Here is a 17,122-nt window from a genome sequence, read left to right on the forward strand (position 1 = left end):
TACAATTGTGACGCTCCCTCACGATGCTGGTAATGTGCCTCATTTGGGACTCCATGAGCAACCGCTCATTTGACACAAAGTCAAACCAGCGGTACCCAAGGATTCTCCGAAGAGACACAGTACCAAAGGAGTCCAGTCTTTTTTTCAGGCCACTGGATACCGTCCATGTCTCAAATCCATATAGCAAGACAGGAAGCACCTGGACTCAAAAGACTTGGACCTTTGTCCTTTTGCATAGATATCGGGAGCACCTCACACCCATTTCCAGCAACCTCATGCTCTCCCAATCCGTCTACTGACTTCACAGGAAGAGACACCAGAGACATGAATGTCACTCCCAAGGTAAGTAAACCTCTCAACAAGGTCAACACTCTCTCCGCAAACAGACACACTGCTGATGGCTATGCCCAACAGGTCATTAAAGGCCAGGGTCTTGGTTTTTATTCAGGACACTTGCAAGCCCAAACACTCACACTCCTCGCTCAGTCTCTTGCACGCCCCAATCAGAGCCTCCATTGACTCTGTGAAGATCATAGTTAATATAAGTGAAAAAATGGGTGAGTTTAGAAATTAAGTGGATAGCTGCTTCTCTGTACTTGATTTTTGAATACAATGCTTAAGTAACTTGGTTTCTTAACCCAACAATCAATAAATTCCGCCATTTTAAGCAGGGCAATGCAGCAACGTCTGATGCGATTGTATAAACAACATGTCCATAACCAACAAAAAATATCACAGACTAGAGTGACGGCAGTAAAAAGCCATCCAAGAGTTCACTGTGATTACATCACTGTCACAATAGTAAAATAAACAATGTAAAGCAAAACTCTTAGACTTCCAAAAATTGAACAAACGGTTCCTTTAGGGGACAAAACAATTAATCACAGGGGACTGAAGGGTCTGTGTCAGAGGACTTTGTTATGAATGGAAAATGTTATAAATCTTTGAAAAATCATACAAAAGACTATATACAATTGTATACATACACATACACACAAAGCATGTAAAGATTGGTGGTATTGACTTCTCTATGCTGATCCTCAACAAAGACACTTCATAACCAGCGCTAAACTCCTTGCTGTATTCCTTGCTCACATTGTGACAGCATTGAAACACACAGTTCAAACTCAGTCATTTAATTTATTATTGATACCCTGGGACAGCACTGGAAGTTATGCTGCTCTGGGCAAAAGATGTACATGACACCCCATTTTTTCAAAATTCAAAAAGGCAAAACAAAAATCAAAAATTTTTAAACATGTTACCTGTTAGAAGATTGAGGAAGGGATTCTAAGGTGATTTTCAAAGTGTTTCATTGATTGTTTTTGTACACTCACAACACACAATATATTAAGAAACACTAAAAAGATTTTTTTTCAGAAAACTACTTTAAGCACTTTGATTGAAACAATTTTTTTCACTATTTCCCTATATTCTAAATTCTGACCCAGCTTGTGTTCTATAGAAAGAGTTGCTAAATCACTTAGTCTTTGCTCTGACTTTAACAATTGAAGATATTTTTTAATTAGTTTAAATTTTGAGAAGCTTCTTTCGGCGCTAGCAACACTGACCAGTAATTTTAATAAAACCCGCAAAGCCACAGCCATGTTTGGGAAAACATCATGTTGACTAACATATGTCAATACATCCAAGGGTGTACATCCTTTATTAACTAAGCTACACAAAACATCCAATTTATATGCCAGTTCTATTGCATCTATGCCTTTTAGATTTTTTGTATGGTCCAGTAAAACATTTTCCAAATTTCTACGTTTTTAATACAAGATCACTTTTCGGGATTTCTTGAAAATTGTTTATATCATATAAAAATGAGCAATATGAACTATGCAACTGGAGCTGCTTAAAACTCTCTTTTATTGAATTTATCGCAATGTCCAGCACACTGATAAAAAAAAAAAAAAATCAGCTTTAAATTTTGTTTTGGGATTGTGTATTGGATAATCTTCTGACTGACAGTCAAACTGTCTAGTTTTTTTTTTCTTAGTCTGGCAGAGAGAGCAATAAAAAATTCTTCTGCAACTTCCAAATGATTTGCTAACTCTTATGCTTCTTTTACCATACCTTCAAAGCCTCTGTCAGATTGGTAACGTTCTAAGTAATTTAAAAACGTTTTCTAACTCACAAAGAAACTGTAAATTCAATGCTAGTAATTGAGCTTCATGCCTAGCCACTTTATTTTGTGTATTTCCAGTAATACGTTATAGACATTTCTACCTTGCCTAATGAGATAAATGGCTTCAGTTCGACTTTCCCACCTTGTAGTGCTGAGAGGCTTTAATGTTAATTAAGGAATATGTTGGTTTTTTTTTTTAATACGTCCCATTGTTTTAAAAATGGATAATAGAAACTTGAATCTTATTTTCTTTAAACTGTTACTATCCAAAGTCAAAACTCAAACCGAACTTTATTGTCATCTCAACCATACCATATACAAGTATACAGATAGATGAAATTGTGAAACTCAGGGTCCACAGTGTAACAACATGAAATGCAAATAAAAATTAAAATTAAATTAAAAACAGAATTAAAATTAAAGTTTAAATTTAAAATTAAAATTAAAACACAAACAAGACAAGACATTGTGCAAAGACAAGATTGATGCAATGTGTGGCATTATGCAATCTATATACATAAATATAGTCAATAAATATGTAATATAATAAATACATAATAGATATAGATAATACATAAATCAGTGTATGATAATAGTTGTTTAAGACATGTGTAAACAATGACAGGTCAGAATGTTTCAAAGAATGTCAAAGTGCAGTGTTAAAATACATAAAGGTCAGTATGAGATTTTCAGTTCTTTACATGCACACTAGTCTTTACAGGAAAGTGGTTTGCATGTATAAAAGTTCTGTTTTTAGAGGTGGTTGAGGCAGTGTGGAAGATCCCAGGTGGCAGCATGGTGTTAAAGAGTCTGACAGCTTCGGGGTAAAAACTATCTTGCAGCCTGGCAGATCTGGCTCTGATAATGCAGTATCTTCTCTTGGATGGCAGAAGTGTGAAAAGTCCATGTGATGGGTGTAAGGGGTCCTGCACAATGCTGCAAGCCTTGCGGACACTGCGTTTATTAAATATGTCCTGTAGTGAAGGGAGGGGCACCCCAATAATGTTCTCTGCTGTCTTCACTATCCTTTGCAGGCGCTTGTGGTTGGATATGTTGCAGTTGCCATACCAGACAGTAATGGCTGATCAGAACACTCTCAACGGTGCCTCTGTAGAACATGGTGAGGATGGAAGGAGGAAGACTTGCTCGCTTCAGCAGCTTCAGGATGTGTAGTCTCTGCTGGGCTTTCTTGATCAGTGATAAGGTGTTATGTGTCCATGTAAGTCCCTCAGTTATGTGCACACCAAGGAACATGGTACTCCTAACAGTCTCCACATCTAAACCGTTGATGCTGAGTGGGATGTGGGCAGGATGTGATTTTCTAAAGTCCACGATTATCTCTTTTGTCTTGTCAACATTCAGAGATAGATTGTTGTCTTCACACCATGTGGACAGCTGTTCCACCTCACCTCTGTATGCTGTTTCATCATCCCTGCTTATCAGTCCCAGCACTGTTGTATCATCCGCAAACTTGATCATGATGTTGGTGTAGTGACTTCAACAGTGTTTAACAAAAAATAACTCCCTAAAACATACACTTTCAATGTTTCCAAATGGGTTATCAACACATAGTCTGCATCAGGAAATAAAAATAGATACTAAATAAGACTAAATGTGGGTAGTGATCTTACTGATCGAAAAAGGAATCTCAAAAAAAAAAAGTATTTTTGAAATTAAATAATTTTTTGCTTAGGCTTGTTGCAGATTAAAGTAACATCAGGGCATATTTGTTATTTGATTCTTGTATTTTTTGATTATACTGTAAACTGTTACATTATCTTGGGAAAATTGAGTTCTGTCATAGACAGTAAAATGTATGTATTATGTTGACAAGTACAGCATAAATTATATAGTTTGACAATTATTATTACTGTATTATTATTAATACTAATAAGAATAATAATTAATTTTATTTCTACAGTGTTTTTTCACTACTAAAAAGCGCTTTGAATAAAGAATGGGGTGCTGCAACATTACCGGTATGCTCAACACACATTAGCAATTAGGTGGTAAAGAGGTGAGAAAGACAGACAGAGGGAATGATTAGGGGGTCAAATGGTTTTGTTAATAATTCTGTGTTTAAATTGATACGAAGATGAAAAATAAGACATTATTGATCTTCTGACTATTTATTCAGCACATCACTTTATTTACACATCAAATCTACTCACAGAAAACCTTTGTGCACAATGGATCAGTACTGGAAACATTACTTTTAAAACTGACTTAGTTAGATTACTCATTACTTATAAAAAAGACACTAAATTTGTTATGTTGTTACTTATTATAAATATTATTCTAACAAACATAAAACCCATACTTGTAATCAATAAACATCTATTTCCTTGAACAAATAGAAAAAAAGAATGTTGCAACATTTATTACTACACCATTCTAGAACAAGATGCTAACTTAAGGAATCAGTGTTATTCATTTCTTAGGATGTCAGTTCTAGCATTGGGTACAGTAGATCATAAATACCAATAAAGCTTATTTTAAATTGAAATGTAGCGGTCAACTACTTCTCAATTAGGAAAATATGTTTAGTCCTTTACGTGATGTGAAGTAAGTAACATCTATCCCATTTTTCTGTCCTTAATGTGAACCCCAGAAGATTCACAAACAAACTCCAGACACTGCACCATGTTTCAGTATATCAATAGTAAATAACTAGACTAAAACTAAACTGACACTTTGTTAATAGGTTTGTTAGTGGAGTACATGCAGCACACTCTTAGCTGATTAGCTGTGCGATGCAGCCCTGCAAAAGAGTGGCATAATGTCCAACACATTTGCTTCCGGCTCCCCTTGACTACAAACTGGGTGGGTTACATTTATCCCTTAGTACATGCAAGATTAAATGCATGCTATAGATTTTGTTCAGGTCTTTTCACCTGATTGCACGATATACATATGTTTAATCTTTTCCTTAATAGCTGTCACAAGACAACCACAGCACCTGCATGCTCAATATAAATACCTCAGCAGAAAACATCTTTAGGGCCAAAAAAGGCAATACTTCTGCAAAATAATAATAATATATATATTTTTTTTAAGTGGCGGGAATATGCATCCATAGTAATGTAGTAATGCATAACTTTTTTTTTTTTAATAATGCTGGTATTTTTCCTTTAATAAAGTAAGTATTCTATTAAGTTATTCAATATATAACTATGTAATAATACATGTAACTTTTATTTTACACTGCAAGTGACAGTAGTGGCCAAAGATGCTAAATATTTTCTCGCTAACTTACCCAGGGCTGGGTATTTGTCCTCCTGTAGCTTCCACCACTGTAATGGGCCAAGTCAATTTGTTGCTCAAGTCTGTATTGCTCAACAACTGATTTTGTGAAGGAGTGAGTCATTAGTGGCTGACTGCCGAAAGTCCCTACAATGTTCACATGAGTGTCAGAACTAGACCATGGAGCAATTGAAGAAGATGGCCTGGTCTGATGAATCATGTTGTCTTTTAGGTTATGTGTGTACATCATTTAACTGGGGAAAAGATGGCAGCAGGATGCAATATGGGAAGAAGGCAAGCCAGCAGAGGCAGTATGATGCCCTGGGCAACATTCTGCTGGGAAACCTTGGGTCCTTCCATTTATGTAGATGTTACTTTGACACTTAACACCTACCTAGTGTTGGATCGGTACTAAAATTTTGACTTCTGCCACAATACCAGCTTTCAGACCTTAGTACTGCTACCAAAGTGGTTCTGCAGGAAGAAACAGATAACACCAAAACCTTTTCATCTTACTCCAGCCTCCCTGGTGCACCTTACAATTTCACACCTCCTTGGTGAACAGAGCCATTACGCCACACTACACACCACTTCCACTTTCATAGTATGTGTGCAGTCATTGAAGCCATAGGTTGTCTGTCCCAGTGAGATCCTGATCACATCAAAGAAACGGTTGAGGTGGGTGGGGGGTTTGGAGATTCACCCATGAAATTCCAATTGCAAAGAAATGATAATGCAGTTTTTCCCAAGTCTTGGTTACATTTCATGAAGTCTATAAAACGGATGTTTTTCCAACTCTACCCTAGCAAATGTCAAAGGGGAAAGGAGCCAGTGGGGACTGAGAGAAAAGAGGAAATTTATTTCTGGTACTGAAAACCCCAAAATGCTGGTACGTACCATTTTGATATTCCACAACCCCACACCTACCTAATGTTTGGTGTACACCACATACAACCCTTCATGGCAATGGCATTCCCTGAAGGCTGAGGCCACTTTCAGCAAATAATATGCCCTGCCACACTGTTAAAATTGGAATGGTTTGAGGAAACTGACAAAGAGTTCAAGATATTTACTTGGCCTCCAAATTCCCCAGATCTCAATCCGATTAACATTAGAATTCCTGAAGCCTACGAAAAAACTTGTAATCCCAGCCCACCTTAAATCCCTTCACACCTCTCCATCAGTGTTTTTTGTTTTATAAATGTGTTGATCAACACAAGCAGCAAGAACCTGCTGTCCCATCCCCTGCTTGACAGAGCTCAAATCGGGCAAAAAGTTCTCCGAGCACAAGCCAAGGCTCCTTATCTGCGTATGAGATCTGAAGTTGTAAAGGGTAAATAATACAGTATATCATTATTTGGAGCTCATGCATTTCATGTGTGTTTCGTGTCTACAAAGATCTGGGTAAGTGTAGGATAAAAAGAAATGCGAGAAATGCAAGAAATGCTGAATACATATATACCTAAAGCAGAAACGTTTTCCATTTTATACTAATAATAACGTGAAGTGTATAATGTGTGAAGACTTTAGTCCAAATATCAAATAAACATGTTTTTATTGAAGAATATAACCAAAGAAAAAAAAAATTCGAATTACATGTGGCTCTCAATGAGTTAAAAACTCAAGCTCAAATGTCAATTGACACTGAGTTTACACGTATTCTTGAATGGTGCAGAGGTAAGAATTGCTGCCTTATAACCCGAAGGTCCAAGGTTCGAGACAGGGTGCTCCTCGTTTTGAGTAGTGAGCAGCTATTATTATTATTATTATTTCAACAATATAATAAAAACATACATTTGATTTGAGTTTGTAACACCCAGTGTAAATTTTGGCTACCTGTAAAAGTTAGAGCTTGTTTTTTTTACTATTCAGTTTTATTCTCTCAATAATGTTCACATGGTGCAACGAACTTGCCTCTCTCTTTGAGTTGATGCCATTTATCTCCATTCTTTTCACAAGAGCAGCACTGTGGCTGATGCCTGATCAGAAATGTTTGTTGTACTGGCAATCAATGATACAATATTCTGTGACCGCTATCAGACTGGACAAAGGCAGAACCATAACAACAGACAGCTTCTTCACAGCTTTTTCACTGGCTAATAGACTGCTGCACTGCAATGCAACTCTGCTTGGCACCATAAGCAAAATGGGACTTCCGCCTGTAGCTAAAGTCACTTTAGTACATGAGCAAGTCACCATGCTAGTGTTTAAATCTGGCAGGATCATGCTGACGGTGTATGCGCCCAAACAGAAGAAGTCTTTGATTTCAGTGTGTAACAGCCAGTATAAAGTTTGGGCGCATAGACTCCAGCACCTCCCATGACCCTGTTCAGAAGTAAGCAGTTTGGAAAATGAAGGATGACTGATCAGTGCTGTGTTACCATACAGATATATTCAGACTTTTTTCTAAAATAATTAGTCAGTCTCAGCTATGGGGATTTTTTAAGTATACATTTTTGAAGAACATTGATATCATTACAGTATACTAACATATCCAACTTGAAAAAGCAATATATACATGTATATATACACGTACACACTAAATGTATATAAATACCCTACTTTGTAAAGGTTCAGTATTATACACAAGTTCTGATCCTAAAAACTCAAAGGTCAAAAAAAAGGCCATTTAAGAACAAACACAGAAAAGGAATGTCACTTTTTAAAACAAATTGTCTTTATCTTAAAATCCAGGGTATGCCATTAATTTAAGTTAATCAATTAAATACAGCTTTGGGAGGCATTCACATAACCAAAATGATATGCTAAAAACTTTTGGTGGAGATTTTAAGTGACAAAGAGACTAACGTCTGCTTACCTGTGTCTCCATTCCTTGCTCTAGCAAGCGCTTGGCTTGGTTTTCAACCTCTAATCGAGCTCGTGCAATGAACAGAAGATCATTTTCAATTACTTCTATTGCAGATAAGTCCACTCCTTGGGATAGATAATCTGCAAGAACAAAGACAAAAAAATGGTCATTGTAATTCTATTTTAGACATGATAGTTATGATTGTATGAATTACATCAGGGATAATGTCAATGTTCAAACTGAAAAAATATTATATGGAACTGCATATAATGTACAATGTTTAATAGACGCAAAAGGGTTAAACAGCTTTTACCAGGATATGATTATCCTGTTTGATAAAGAATGGATGTGGCTATAACCAACATTACTTTTGTTTTGATATTCAATAAGTACACTATTTTTCTCATGTGGTTGTTATAATTACTTCAGCCTGGCATTGCACTTGCCTCTGTTCAGGCTTTTACTTAACCTTGTGAACTGCTTCACTTTCAAATACATGCTGCATACATGCAATAACTTAAAATGTCACACTCTAATAATAATAATAAGTCGGCAAATAAATAGGCTTAGAACAACCTGGGTGGAATAACTTTCATATATATTTTATTTTCTTAATCAAAAAATACCGCATTTATCTGCTATTGTATTACCAAAATAAAACACACCTTTGTGTCACATCTCTCAATCATTTTAAAATACAGATGTACAGTAGATGTTCTAAACTGTGTTTGTTTATGAGTAAAGAAAAACATGCTGTCGAACATGACTGCTCAAATACTACATTTTTCTGTTTCTACTCTTTTGAATACTATCAGAGACTACATTCAGATTGTATCAGAGACTCAAATACATCAGAGACAACCAAGGTTATAAATAAAAAACTGAAAAACATCAGATCCAAAAATAAATAAGCAAGGATGTGAAATCAAAAAGCAAAATAATTTCACAAGGCTCAATCTCCTCTGGCTTAACAATAAGCATAGTGTGTTACACCACTGCTTCACTGGTACTTGAGCACACCACTCCCTTTGTTATAAGTTTACTGATGTTGAAGAGACCATGAAGCAACCAAGCTCCAGTCTCCTCCTTGGCTCAGAAGAAGACAGCTTGTTCTGTACACTGAGCCAAAAACAACATGAAACTAATAGAGAGGGTGTTGAAACCTCCTGATGCCTTGGAGCCTGATCTGCTTTTTTAAGGAAAAGACCAGAAATATATCAGACCAGAAACTCCCACGTTGGTCACCACATGCAGGATAGTGAGCACACAGAACAAAAAAAAGATAAATGACTTTTCTGGTCATATGATCCAAGAGGATGGTAAAAGAGGATGAGACAGATGGAAGGGCGTGAAGGCAGAGCTCAGCACGAGGGGTCACTATAGATCATCTTTCAATTTTTGCTAACTGGGGCAAGCAATGCTTATTGAACTCAATGGCAAGGCTTTGTGTTAAGAGATGCCACTCTGTTAATCTGTTAATGTGTATGAGAACTCACTCTGTGCGCTCAGAGTTTGCTTGAAAATATACATTTCTGGAATTTTTGCCATTAAAAAATATACTCAAAACAGACAAAAAAGGCAGGTTCAAAGTCAGAAGAAATGCTAGTGAAAAACAAAACTAAAATATATATCTCTGGATACAAAAAATGGTCTCTTTTATCAAAACAAAGAAAGCTTCCAAACTAATGTAACTAACTAACTAATATATTTTTAAATATTCCTGCACAACTCCTACACTATTCAATGAATACTTTTTTGAACAAATAAAAATACTGCTTTTATATTATTGTGGTTAAGTTTCTACTAAAAACAAAAAACATGAAACACTTTGGAATCACTGCTTGTGAAGTTTAGGACATTTTTTAGAAACCTCACAGAATGTCATAGTACCAAAGTTCCACAATTTAGTTACACACCCCAAGGTGCTAATCCAATTCATGGTTACATGAGGGCAGAGACTATTTTGGCAGTACTAGAGGCAAAGCAAGAACCTATTCTAGATAATATGCCAGTTCACTGCAAAGCCCACACACCCACACTCATACATAAAGTGTCATATTGTAATTACCAATTACCTTGACCTGCAGGTCTTAGATAATATGTGAGGAAAACCCAGAACATCTGGAATAAAACCCATGCAAATGTATAGCATGGAGGGATGATATTTGAATCCAACACGCTTGGAGCATTAGACATCCCTGCCTTTATACTATCCCTTCCTTAATTTTGAAAAGGCCTCCACAATGAATAAGTTTACACAACATCCACAGCAAATCTTGAGTTGCCTGTATATGCCTAATATTCTAATCATCTGTTGTCCTTATCTGTAGATGTGATAGGTAAGTACAACCAGAAAAAGAAAGTCCTCAGTTGTTCTAGTTCCTACACAGCAACTAAGCACACTGTGTCAACAAAAAATTTACAATTACATCTTTCATTGCTATTGTATCTCCCATTGTCTTAAAAAAGTCAGTTCAGTATTTTGACCCCAGTAAGACATAGAAATTCTATTGAATGGAAACTGAAAAATCAGATACTGAAAAAATAAATATAAGAAAAAATGTCAAGATAAATAAGGTACTGTCACAAAGGAAGGATGCTTTTGCTGGGACTGTCTTACCCACAAAAGTGGCAAAGAGTCCAAAATATACAAAAATGGAAACAATAAAGACCTTTCAGCACAATTTGTCAATGCCAATGATAAACTCAGAGGCAGACAGGTATTCTGAGAGGGGTGCTCATAATTTTGCAAAAAGCTACACAGAAACATTTATAACAGCACAGAAAATATCACGCTAATATATAAGGATAGAAATATATTTAGCTTTAGGCAATATTGTTTCCACTGTCTTATTGACTAGAACAATTTATTCAGTCACAGCTGACAAGTTCATTAACTTGGTCTTCATTGCACATAGAAATATCTTCACACTACGCTACATTTAAATAATCACATTAAATGCTAGTGAAGGAGAACATAGTCTTGGTTTCTTTTTTGTTTCTTTCCTGGAGAGGCCTAATATTTATTTAGCCTAATAAAAATTATGGCTTTCATAATCAGCATTGCACATTTACTTCAGACTTTCTTGAGGTAAGCTGCTAAAACCAATACAGTTTAAAAATAAAATGTAATTTAACCAACAGCACTATCCAAGTTGTAATGACCACAAATGACTTCCTAACTCTGGAAAGCCCAGTGACTTCAAACTGTTTATAACAGTACATGGATGCTTGTAATCTGTAATTGAATGCATATTTTAAAGACAATATTCCTGTTACAAGCTTATTGCATGAACAAAGGTACTAATGTTCCATGAGCGCAATGAAACAAACTGTCAGCCACCTGACATAAATGATTTCTTTTTTGTTTTTGGTTTTTTATTTAGTGTCTGTTCAGCCTTTTCTCCTTGGCTGTGCAACTTCATCAGTTTGGTAGAAAACACAGATAAAAAGGAACAATACAGTATATACTGTACATAAATACTGATTAGACAGTTTATTAGGTACACCTGACTAGTAGCATGCTGTGTCTCCTTTAGCCTTCAGAGCTGAGATCTGGGACTGTTTAGGCCACTCCTGTCGTTACTGCCTTACGAATCAGGCATTTGTTAATATGCATCTGAAATCCTAATGTGTACCAGGAAAACATGCCATCACACTGCCACCACTAGCACCACTAGCCTATAGTACTGACAGCAAAGCAGACAGCTCCATGGACACTTTATGGCAAATGAAACTTGATTCATCCAACGAAGCAAATTTTTTCCACTCCTTAACAACCTAATTTTGATGCTCCTATACCCACCGAAGGAATGACAACCCCAGACCCCAACATAAAATATCCAACATGGTCTTCAGCTGTAGTAGCACATTTGACATCAAAACCAATAAGCAGTGTATTTTACACATTAATGTTGAATTCAGATGATTGATTAGTTGTAGACAATCTGTTTGGTTATACAAACCTTGCTGTTCTCCTTGAATCCCTATGATCCACAATCTGCTTTTATCCACAGGATTGTCTACTATTGGTAGTTTTTTTTTTTTAACTTTTTGCACTTGTACACGCTTGAAACAACTGTGTGTGTAAAGTCTTTGACAACAATCATTTGGGAGATGCTAGACCCAGCACACCTAGCTCCAGTAGCATGCTACATTCTGAGTCACTAAGATTAATCGTTTTGCCCATTCCAGTACCTAGCTGAATGCTAACTGATGCTAGAAATGGTGGTCTGATTTATACTGCACATTTCTATTACATAATGTATGATTTGTAACAATATATTATTTAAGTGAAGCCAGGAATTAGCTAACAAACTGGCAATTCTGTGTATATACATACTTCATTATACAGGATTTTATATATCATATAAAGAAAATTTTCTACTATAAGAACTACTACTTAATTTTACTTAATCATTCAAATTAGTTAATTTTCTACATATGTCATCCTTTTGTAAACATATTACCTTGTCTTTATATTGCAGCAAGTTATGAAAAATGCTGTGACTATATTTTTTCATACAGATGGCAAACAGGGATTTTAGAAGTCTGAGTAGAGTAAGGTGTTTATATTAAAATCTGAGACACATCCAGTGCTCTCAGACCAGATCCATACTACCTCTTTAGAATTAGTATATAGAAATCGAATCATAAACTTTAAACTTAACATTTGTGTCAACAGTGTAATACCGGAAGCATTTGATCCAAATATGAGAGTGCAAAAGCTGCAGCTATTATTGGCTAATTAAATTTCAACCAAACTGAAAGGTTGTTAGTATAGGGAGCCTAAAGTGGAAGCTAAAATGGCTAAATATACGAGAATATCAAGAATTAAAAAAAAAAAATCTTATATTTCTCATGTTTCCAAAATTTAATCACCCTCAAAATACTCTACTTATACAATTTTTATTGTGAATAGCATGCATGATACAGTGCTATGAAAAAGTGTGTCTCCTTCATGAAATCCTCCATTTTTCTGTTGTTGTCATAGATCTTAGACAACATGTTAGAGCAGAATTTTTTTAATGACCCAGGTTCCATTATTTTTGGTTTTAACACTGAGAATATCATGCATAAAATAAAACTTGGTGGTGATACAGTAATAATGTTGTAATGTTTTTCTACCTCAGGACCTGAGAGACTTGCCATTATTGAAGGCATTCTGAATTCTGCACTTTACCAGAGAATGTCGTCATCTTTCCGTGACCTGAAGCTGAAGCATAGTTAAGATTCTGTAGAAGAACAATGACCCAAAACCCAAAAAATAAGTCTACAAATGAATTGCTCGGAAAAAATAAAAATAAAGTGGCAATCAAAGCCCCTGATTTGAATCCAATAGAGATTCAGTAGTAGGACTTGAGACAAGTCGTTCACACCAACTAACCTACCAGTGTTTGAATTAGAGGAGTTCTGCAAAGACAAGTGGGCTAAAATTCTTCACCAACAATGTGAAAGACAACAGTGTAAATTGCTGTGGCAATAACTTTTTCACATGGGTTTTGGGGCTATTCAAGGAATGTTTTTTCCTTGAATAAAGAAAGACATGATTTAAAAAAAACTGCATTGTGTGTTCACTTGGATTCCCTTTCTCTAACACTGCATTTTGCCTAAAGGTCTGAGAACATTTGCTGTGATAAAATTGCAAAACAAAGGATATGCATCTGACTTTAGCAACGTATGTTTTAAAGAGCAATATCCAGTATTACAAATATAAACACACTTATCTATACTAATAAAAGGCAAAGCCCTCACTGACTGACTGACTGACTCACTCACTGACTCATCACTAATTCTCCAACTTCCCGTGTAGGTAGAAGGCTGAAATTTGGCAGGCTCATTCCTTACAGCTTACTTACAAAAGTTGAGCAGGTTTCATTTTGAAATTCTACGCGTAACATTCATAACTGGAACCTACTTATGTACATATATAACGGCCATAGCCTGCAGCTCGGTTGCTGTGTGAAGCGGAGTTGCATCCCTCATCGTCACGCCTCCCACATAATTGAGTGCCTGCCCATATAAGGCCGTCCGTCAGCAGCAATCCAATAGAAACACTCTGCCGCCGAGCGGCTCATGTGAACTGACTGTGAACGCAGTACGCAGACAAAAAGCAACAGCTCCACAGAGCGCTGAACAAAAAACGCATTACACAATTGAGAAGGCAGCAAAAGAATATGAAGCGAGTGACGCATACAAGCATATTCATAAGAGCAGCTACTGCGGAAACAAAGCACGGTGTAAACCGTAAGTTTAAATTAAGTTTATAGACACATTCCCACTGCCGTTTGTCATGCCTACGACGAATATGATATTCGCGAGATAAAAGTTTAATGAGAAGATGCAGGGTTTAAAAGAGACTTTTGATAACTTTGTAACAGAGTTAAAATTGCTGTAATGGAGCTTAAATTGCTGGTATGCCAGGTCTGAGCTAAGTTGTAGCGAGAAACCTTTAAGTGCTGGGTCTTAGCTAACATTAAATAAAGCCATGGACATCGCAAGATCACACAAGAGAGTGGCTCACGTGAACTGACTGTGAACGCAGTACGAGTGATCACTTCGATAAATGAAACCTGTTCAAAAAACGCATTACACAATTGAGAAGGCAGCAAAAGAATATGAAGCGAGTGACGCATACAAGCATATTCATGAGTGCAGCTACTTCGAAAACAAAAGCACGGTGTAAACCTAAAGTTTAAATTAAGTTAATAGACAGGCTACCGCTAAATATTCACAGGCAAATCCACAACTTAATACTGGGAATGCCTGTTAAACATCTTAGATTCACGAGTACCGATTTGGGTAGTGAACACTTCGATGAATGAAACCTGTTATCTTTACCACGGTTGACAAACACGGAAAATAACTTGAACACAGCACAGCCTCCAAATACGAACCTAATTGAAAGAAATAATGATAATCAAATCCTTGATGACAGCAACACTCATAACAGTGACAAAACTATTACATTGTCAATCATGTTACGTTATTTTTAAAATGTTTCCTTTTCTTTTTCATTACTTCTTTAACACACTATTTCTCCGCTGCGAAGTGCGGGTATTTTGCTAGTAAAGAATATTTCAAATTCATGTTAATTACAAGTAATTAGAAATATATATTTTTCTAATTTTGCATCAGACTAAATGTGATCTGTAGTAAAGGTACAAGAAAAGGTATAGTATGTTATAAAAGTATCTAATTTAGGTCAGAACAAACAAAAAAGTAGCAAAGGGAAAAAAACAGGTCAGAATTATTTCCAGGAACTATTTGCCTATTTGACAATGATAGAGTGGCCTGCCTCAGTAAGTTATTCTGGTTTTAAGACATTTTATACCCAGAAAGAAGCCTAATAGCACATTGCCAAGGAAAATCTCATTAATTCAGATATCAGCACAAGCTTCAAACTCTGTGATGAGTCTGCTTGATACTACATAGATCTTTGTTAACCAAGGTGAAAGGGTCAAGAGACAATAAGAACAGCAGGTATATAAGCTTCCTTCTATACCACGCAATTTGCAACCTTAACTATAAAAAATGCAAGTCTTCACAAGGGGTTGGTAAGCTATTAATTTGCCTTCCTTCTTGGGAAGGCTCAAAGTCAATTTTGCTAAGCACATTATTCATTATGCAAATGTTCTGACAGAGTAATCATGACTTTATGCAACACAGAAAGAAGAGTGGAGGCTGTGAACAAACAAAAAATAAGCTTAACCAGCAAATTTCTTTGTTGGTATTTTTGCTATTAGAATGACTGTTTGTTTGCTTATTTGTTTTTATTTTCTGCTTTTTGCCTTAATTAATTTCAAGTTGTTCTGTATTCACAATAATTAAGGTTGTATGCGAAACCTTTACAATAAACAATTAAACAGTACTGCATAGGAAATAATGCAACTACTGTAGTTTAAAACAAAATGTTTTATCAATCTCTCAAAATATCAAATTAAGAACCTTAGTCAGAAAAGAGAAGTTAAGACAAGATCCAAAAGGACAATGCAAGACTTTATGGCATTCCTGAAACAAACCATACTGTATATTCAATTTTGGATTCACGTTCGAAAATCTTTACATTATTGACAACACAAAACGAAAAAATACCTATTCTCATTTAGTGTAAGTCAAAAAGCTATCACATTTACAGAAGGATATTAAGTGAAAACCATCAAATACCTGATGCATGTACAAATAAGATGAACAATCGGCCAAATGCAATAAAATTATATGCAGAGCATGTAGTCAGTGTAACTTCTTTGATTAATTTCTATATTGCAACTGTATCCTTCTATGTATGATTTGTTGTATACATTTTGCACATCTGTTGACAAATATTCTGCCTAAACCTTTGTGGTAAAATTTTGAAAAAATATATCAGATGCAATGGTAATATTACCTTTAGATATAACCCAATAGAGACCGTGTTCTGATAAGGTAGCAGTAGTTGGATCTTAAAAATAAACCTGAAAATATTGATGTATATAAAATAAGTGTATATATATAATATATATATATATATATATATATATATATATATATATATATATATATATATATATATATATATATACACACACACATGTATATGTATAAGCTCTACTCAGTGTTAATTTGCCTATACATGGCATGAAAGTTGCTACATAAAATAAATTTTATTTCACGCAGGGCAGGACAATAACTTTTAAAAGTGGTTGCCAGGCTTGGTCACCAGGCATCAACTTTTGGTTATCAGTTCATTATCTAATCCGCTATATCCTAACTACAGGGTCACAGGAATCTGCTGGAGCCAATCCCAGCCAACACAGGGCGCAAGGCAGAAAACAAACCCCGGGCAGGGCACCAGCCCACCGCAGGGCACACGCACAAACACCCACACACCAAGCACACACTAGGGACAATTTATAATCACCAATGCACCTAACCTACATGTCTTTGGACTGTGGGAG

At 35.8% G+C, this 17,122-nt stretch overlaps 1 protein-coding gene across 1 annotated transcript in view; it reads right to left on the reverse strand.

Annotated features, from left to right (window-relative positions):
* The window catches only part of cog5 (component of oligomeric golgi complex 5), a 565,478-nt gene that overhangs the window by 370,733 nt on the left and 177,623 nt on the right, over positions 1-17,122 (reverse strand). The window contains exon 7 of the mRNA XM_039761193.1: positions 8,196-8,326. Within this exon, the coding sequence (XP_039617127.1) occupies positions 8,196-8,326 (131 nt within the window). The remainder of the gene's footprint in view (positions 1-8,195; positions 8,327-17,122) is intronic.

Source organism: Polypterus senegalus, chromosome 8, assembly GCF_016835505.1.
Source record: "Polypterus senegalus isolate Bchr_013 chromosome 8, ASM1683550v1, whole genome shotgun sequence".
NCBI lineage: Eukaryota > Metazoa > Chordata > Cladistia > Polypteriformes > Polypteridae > Polypterus > Polypterus senegalus.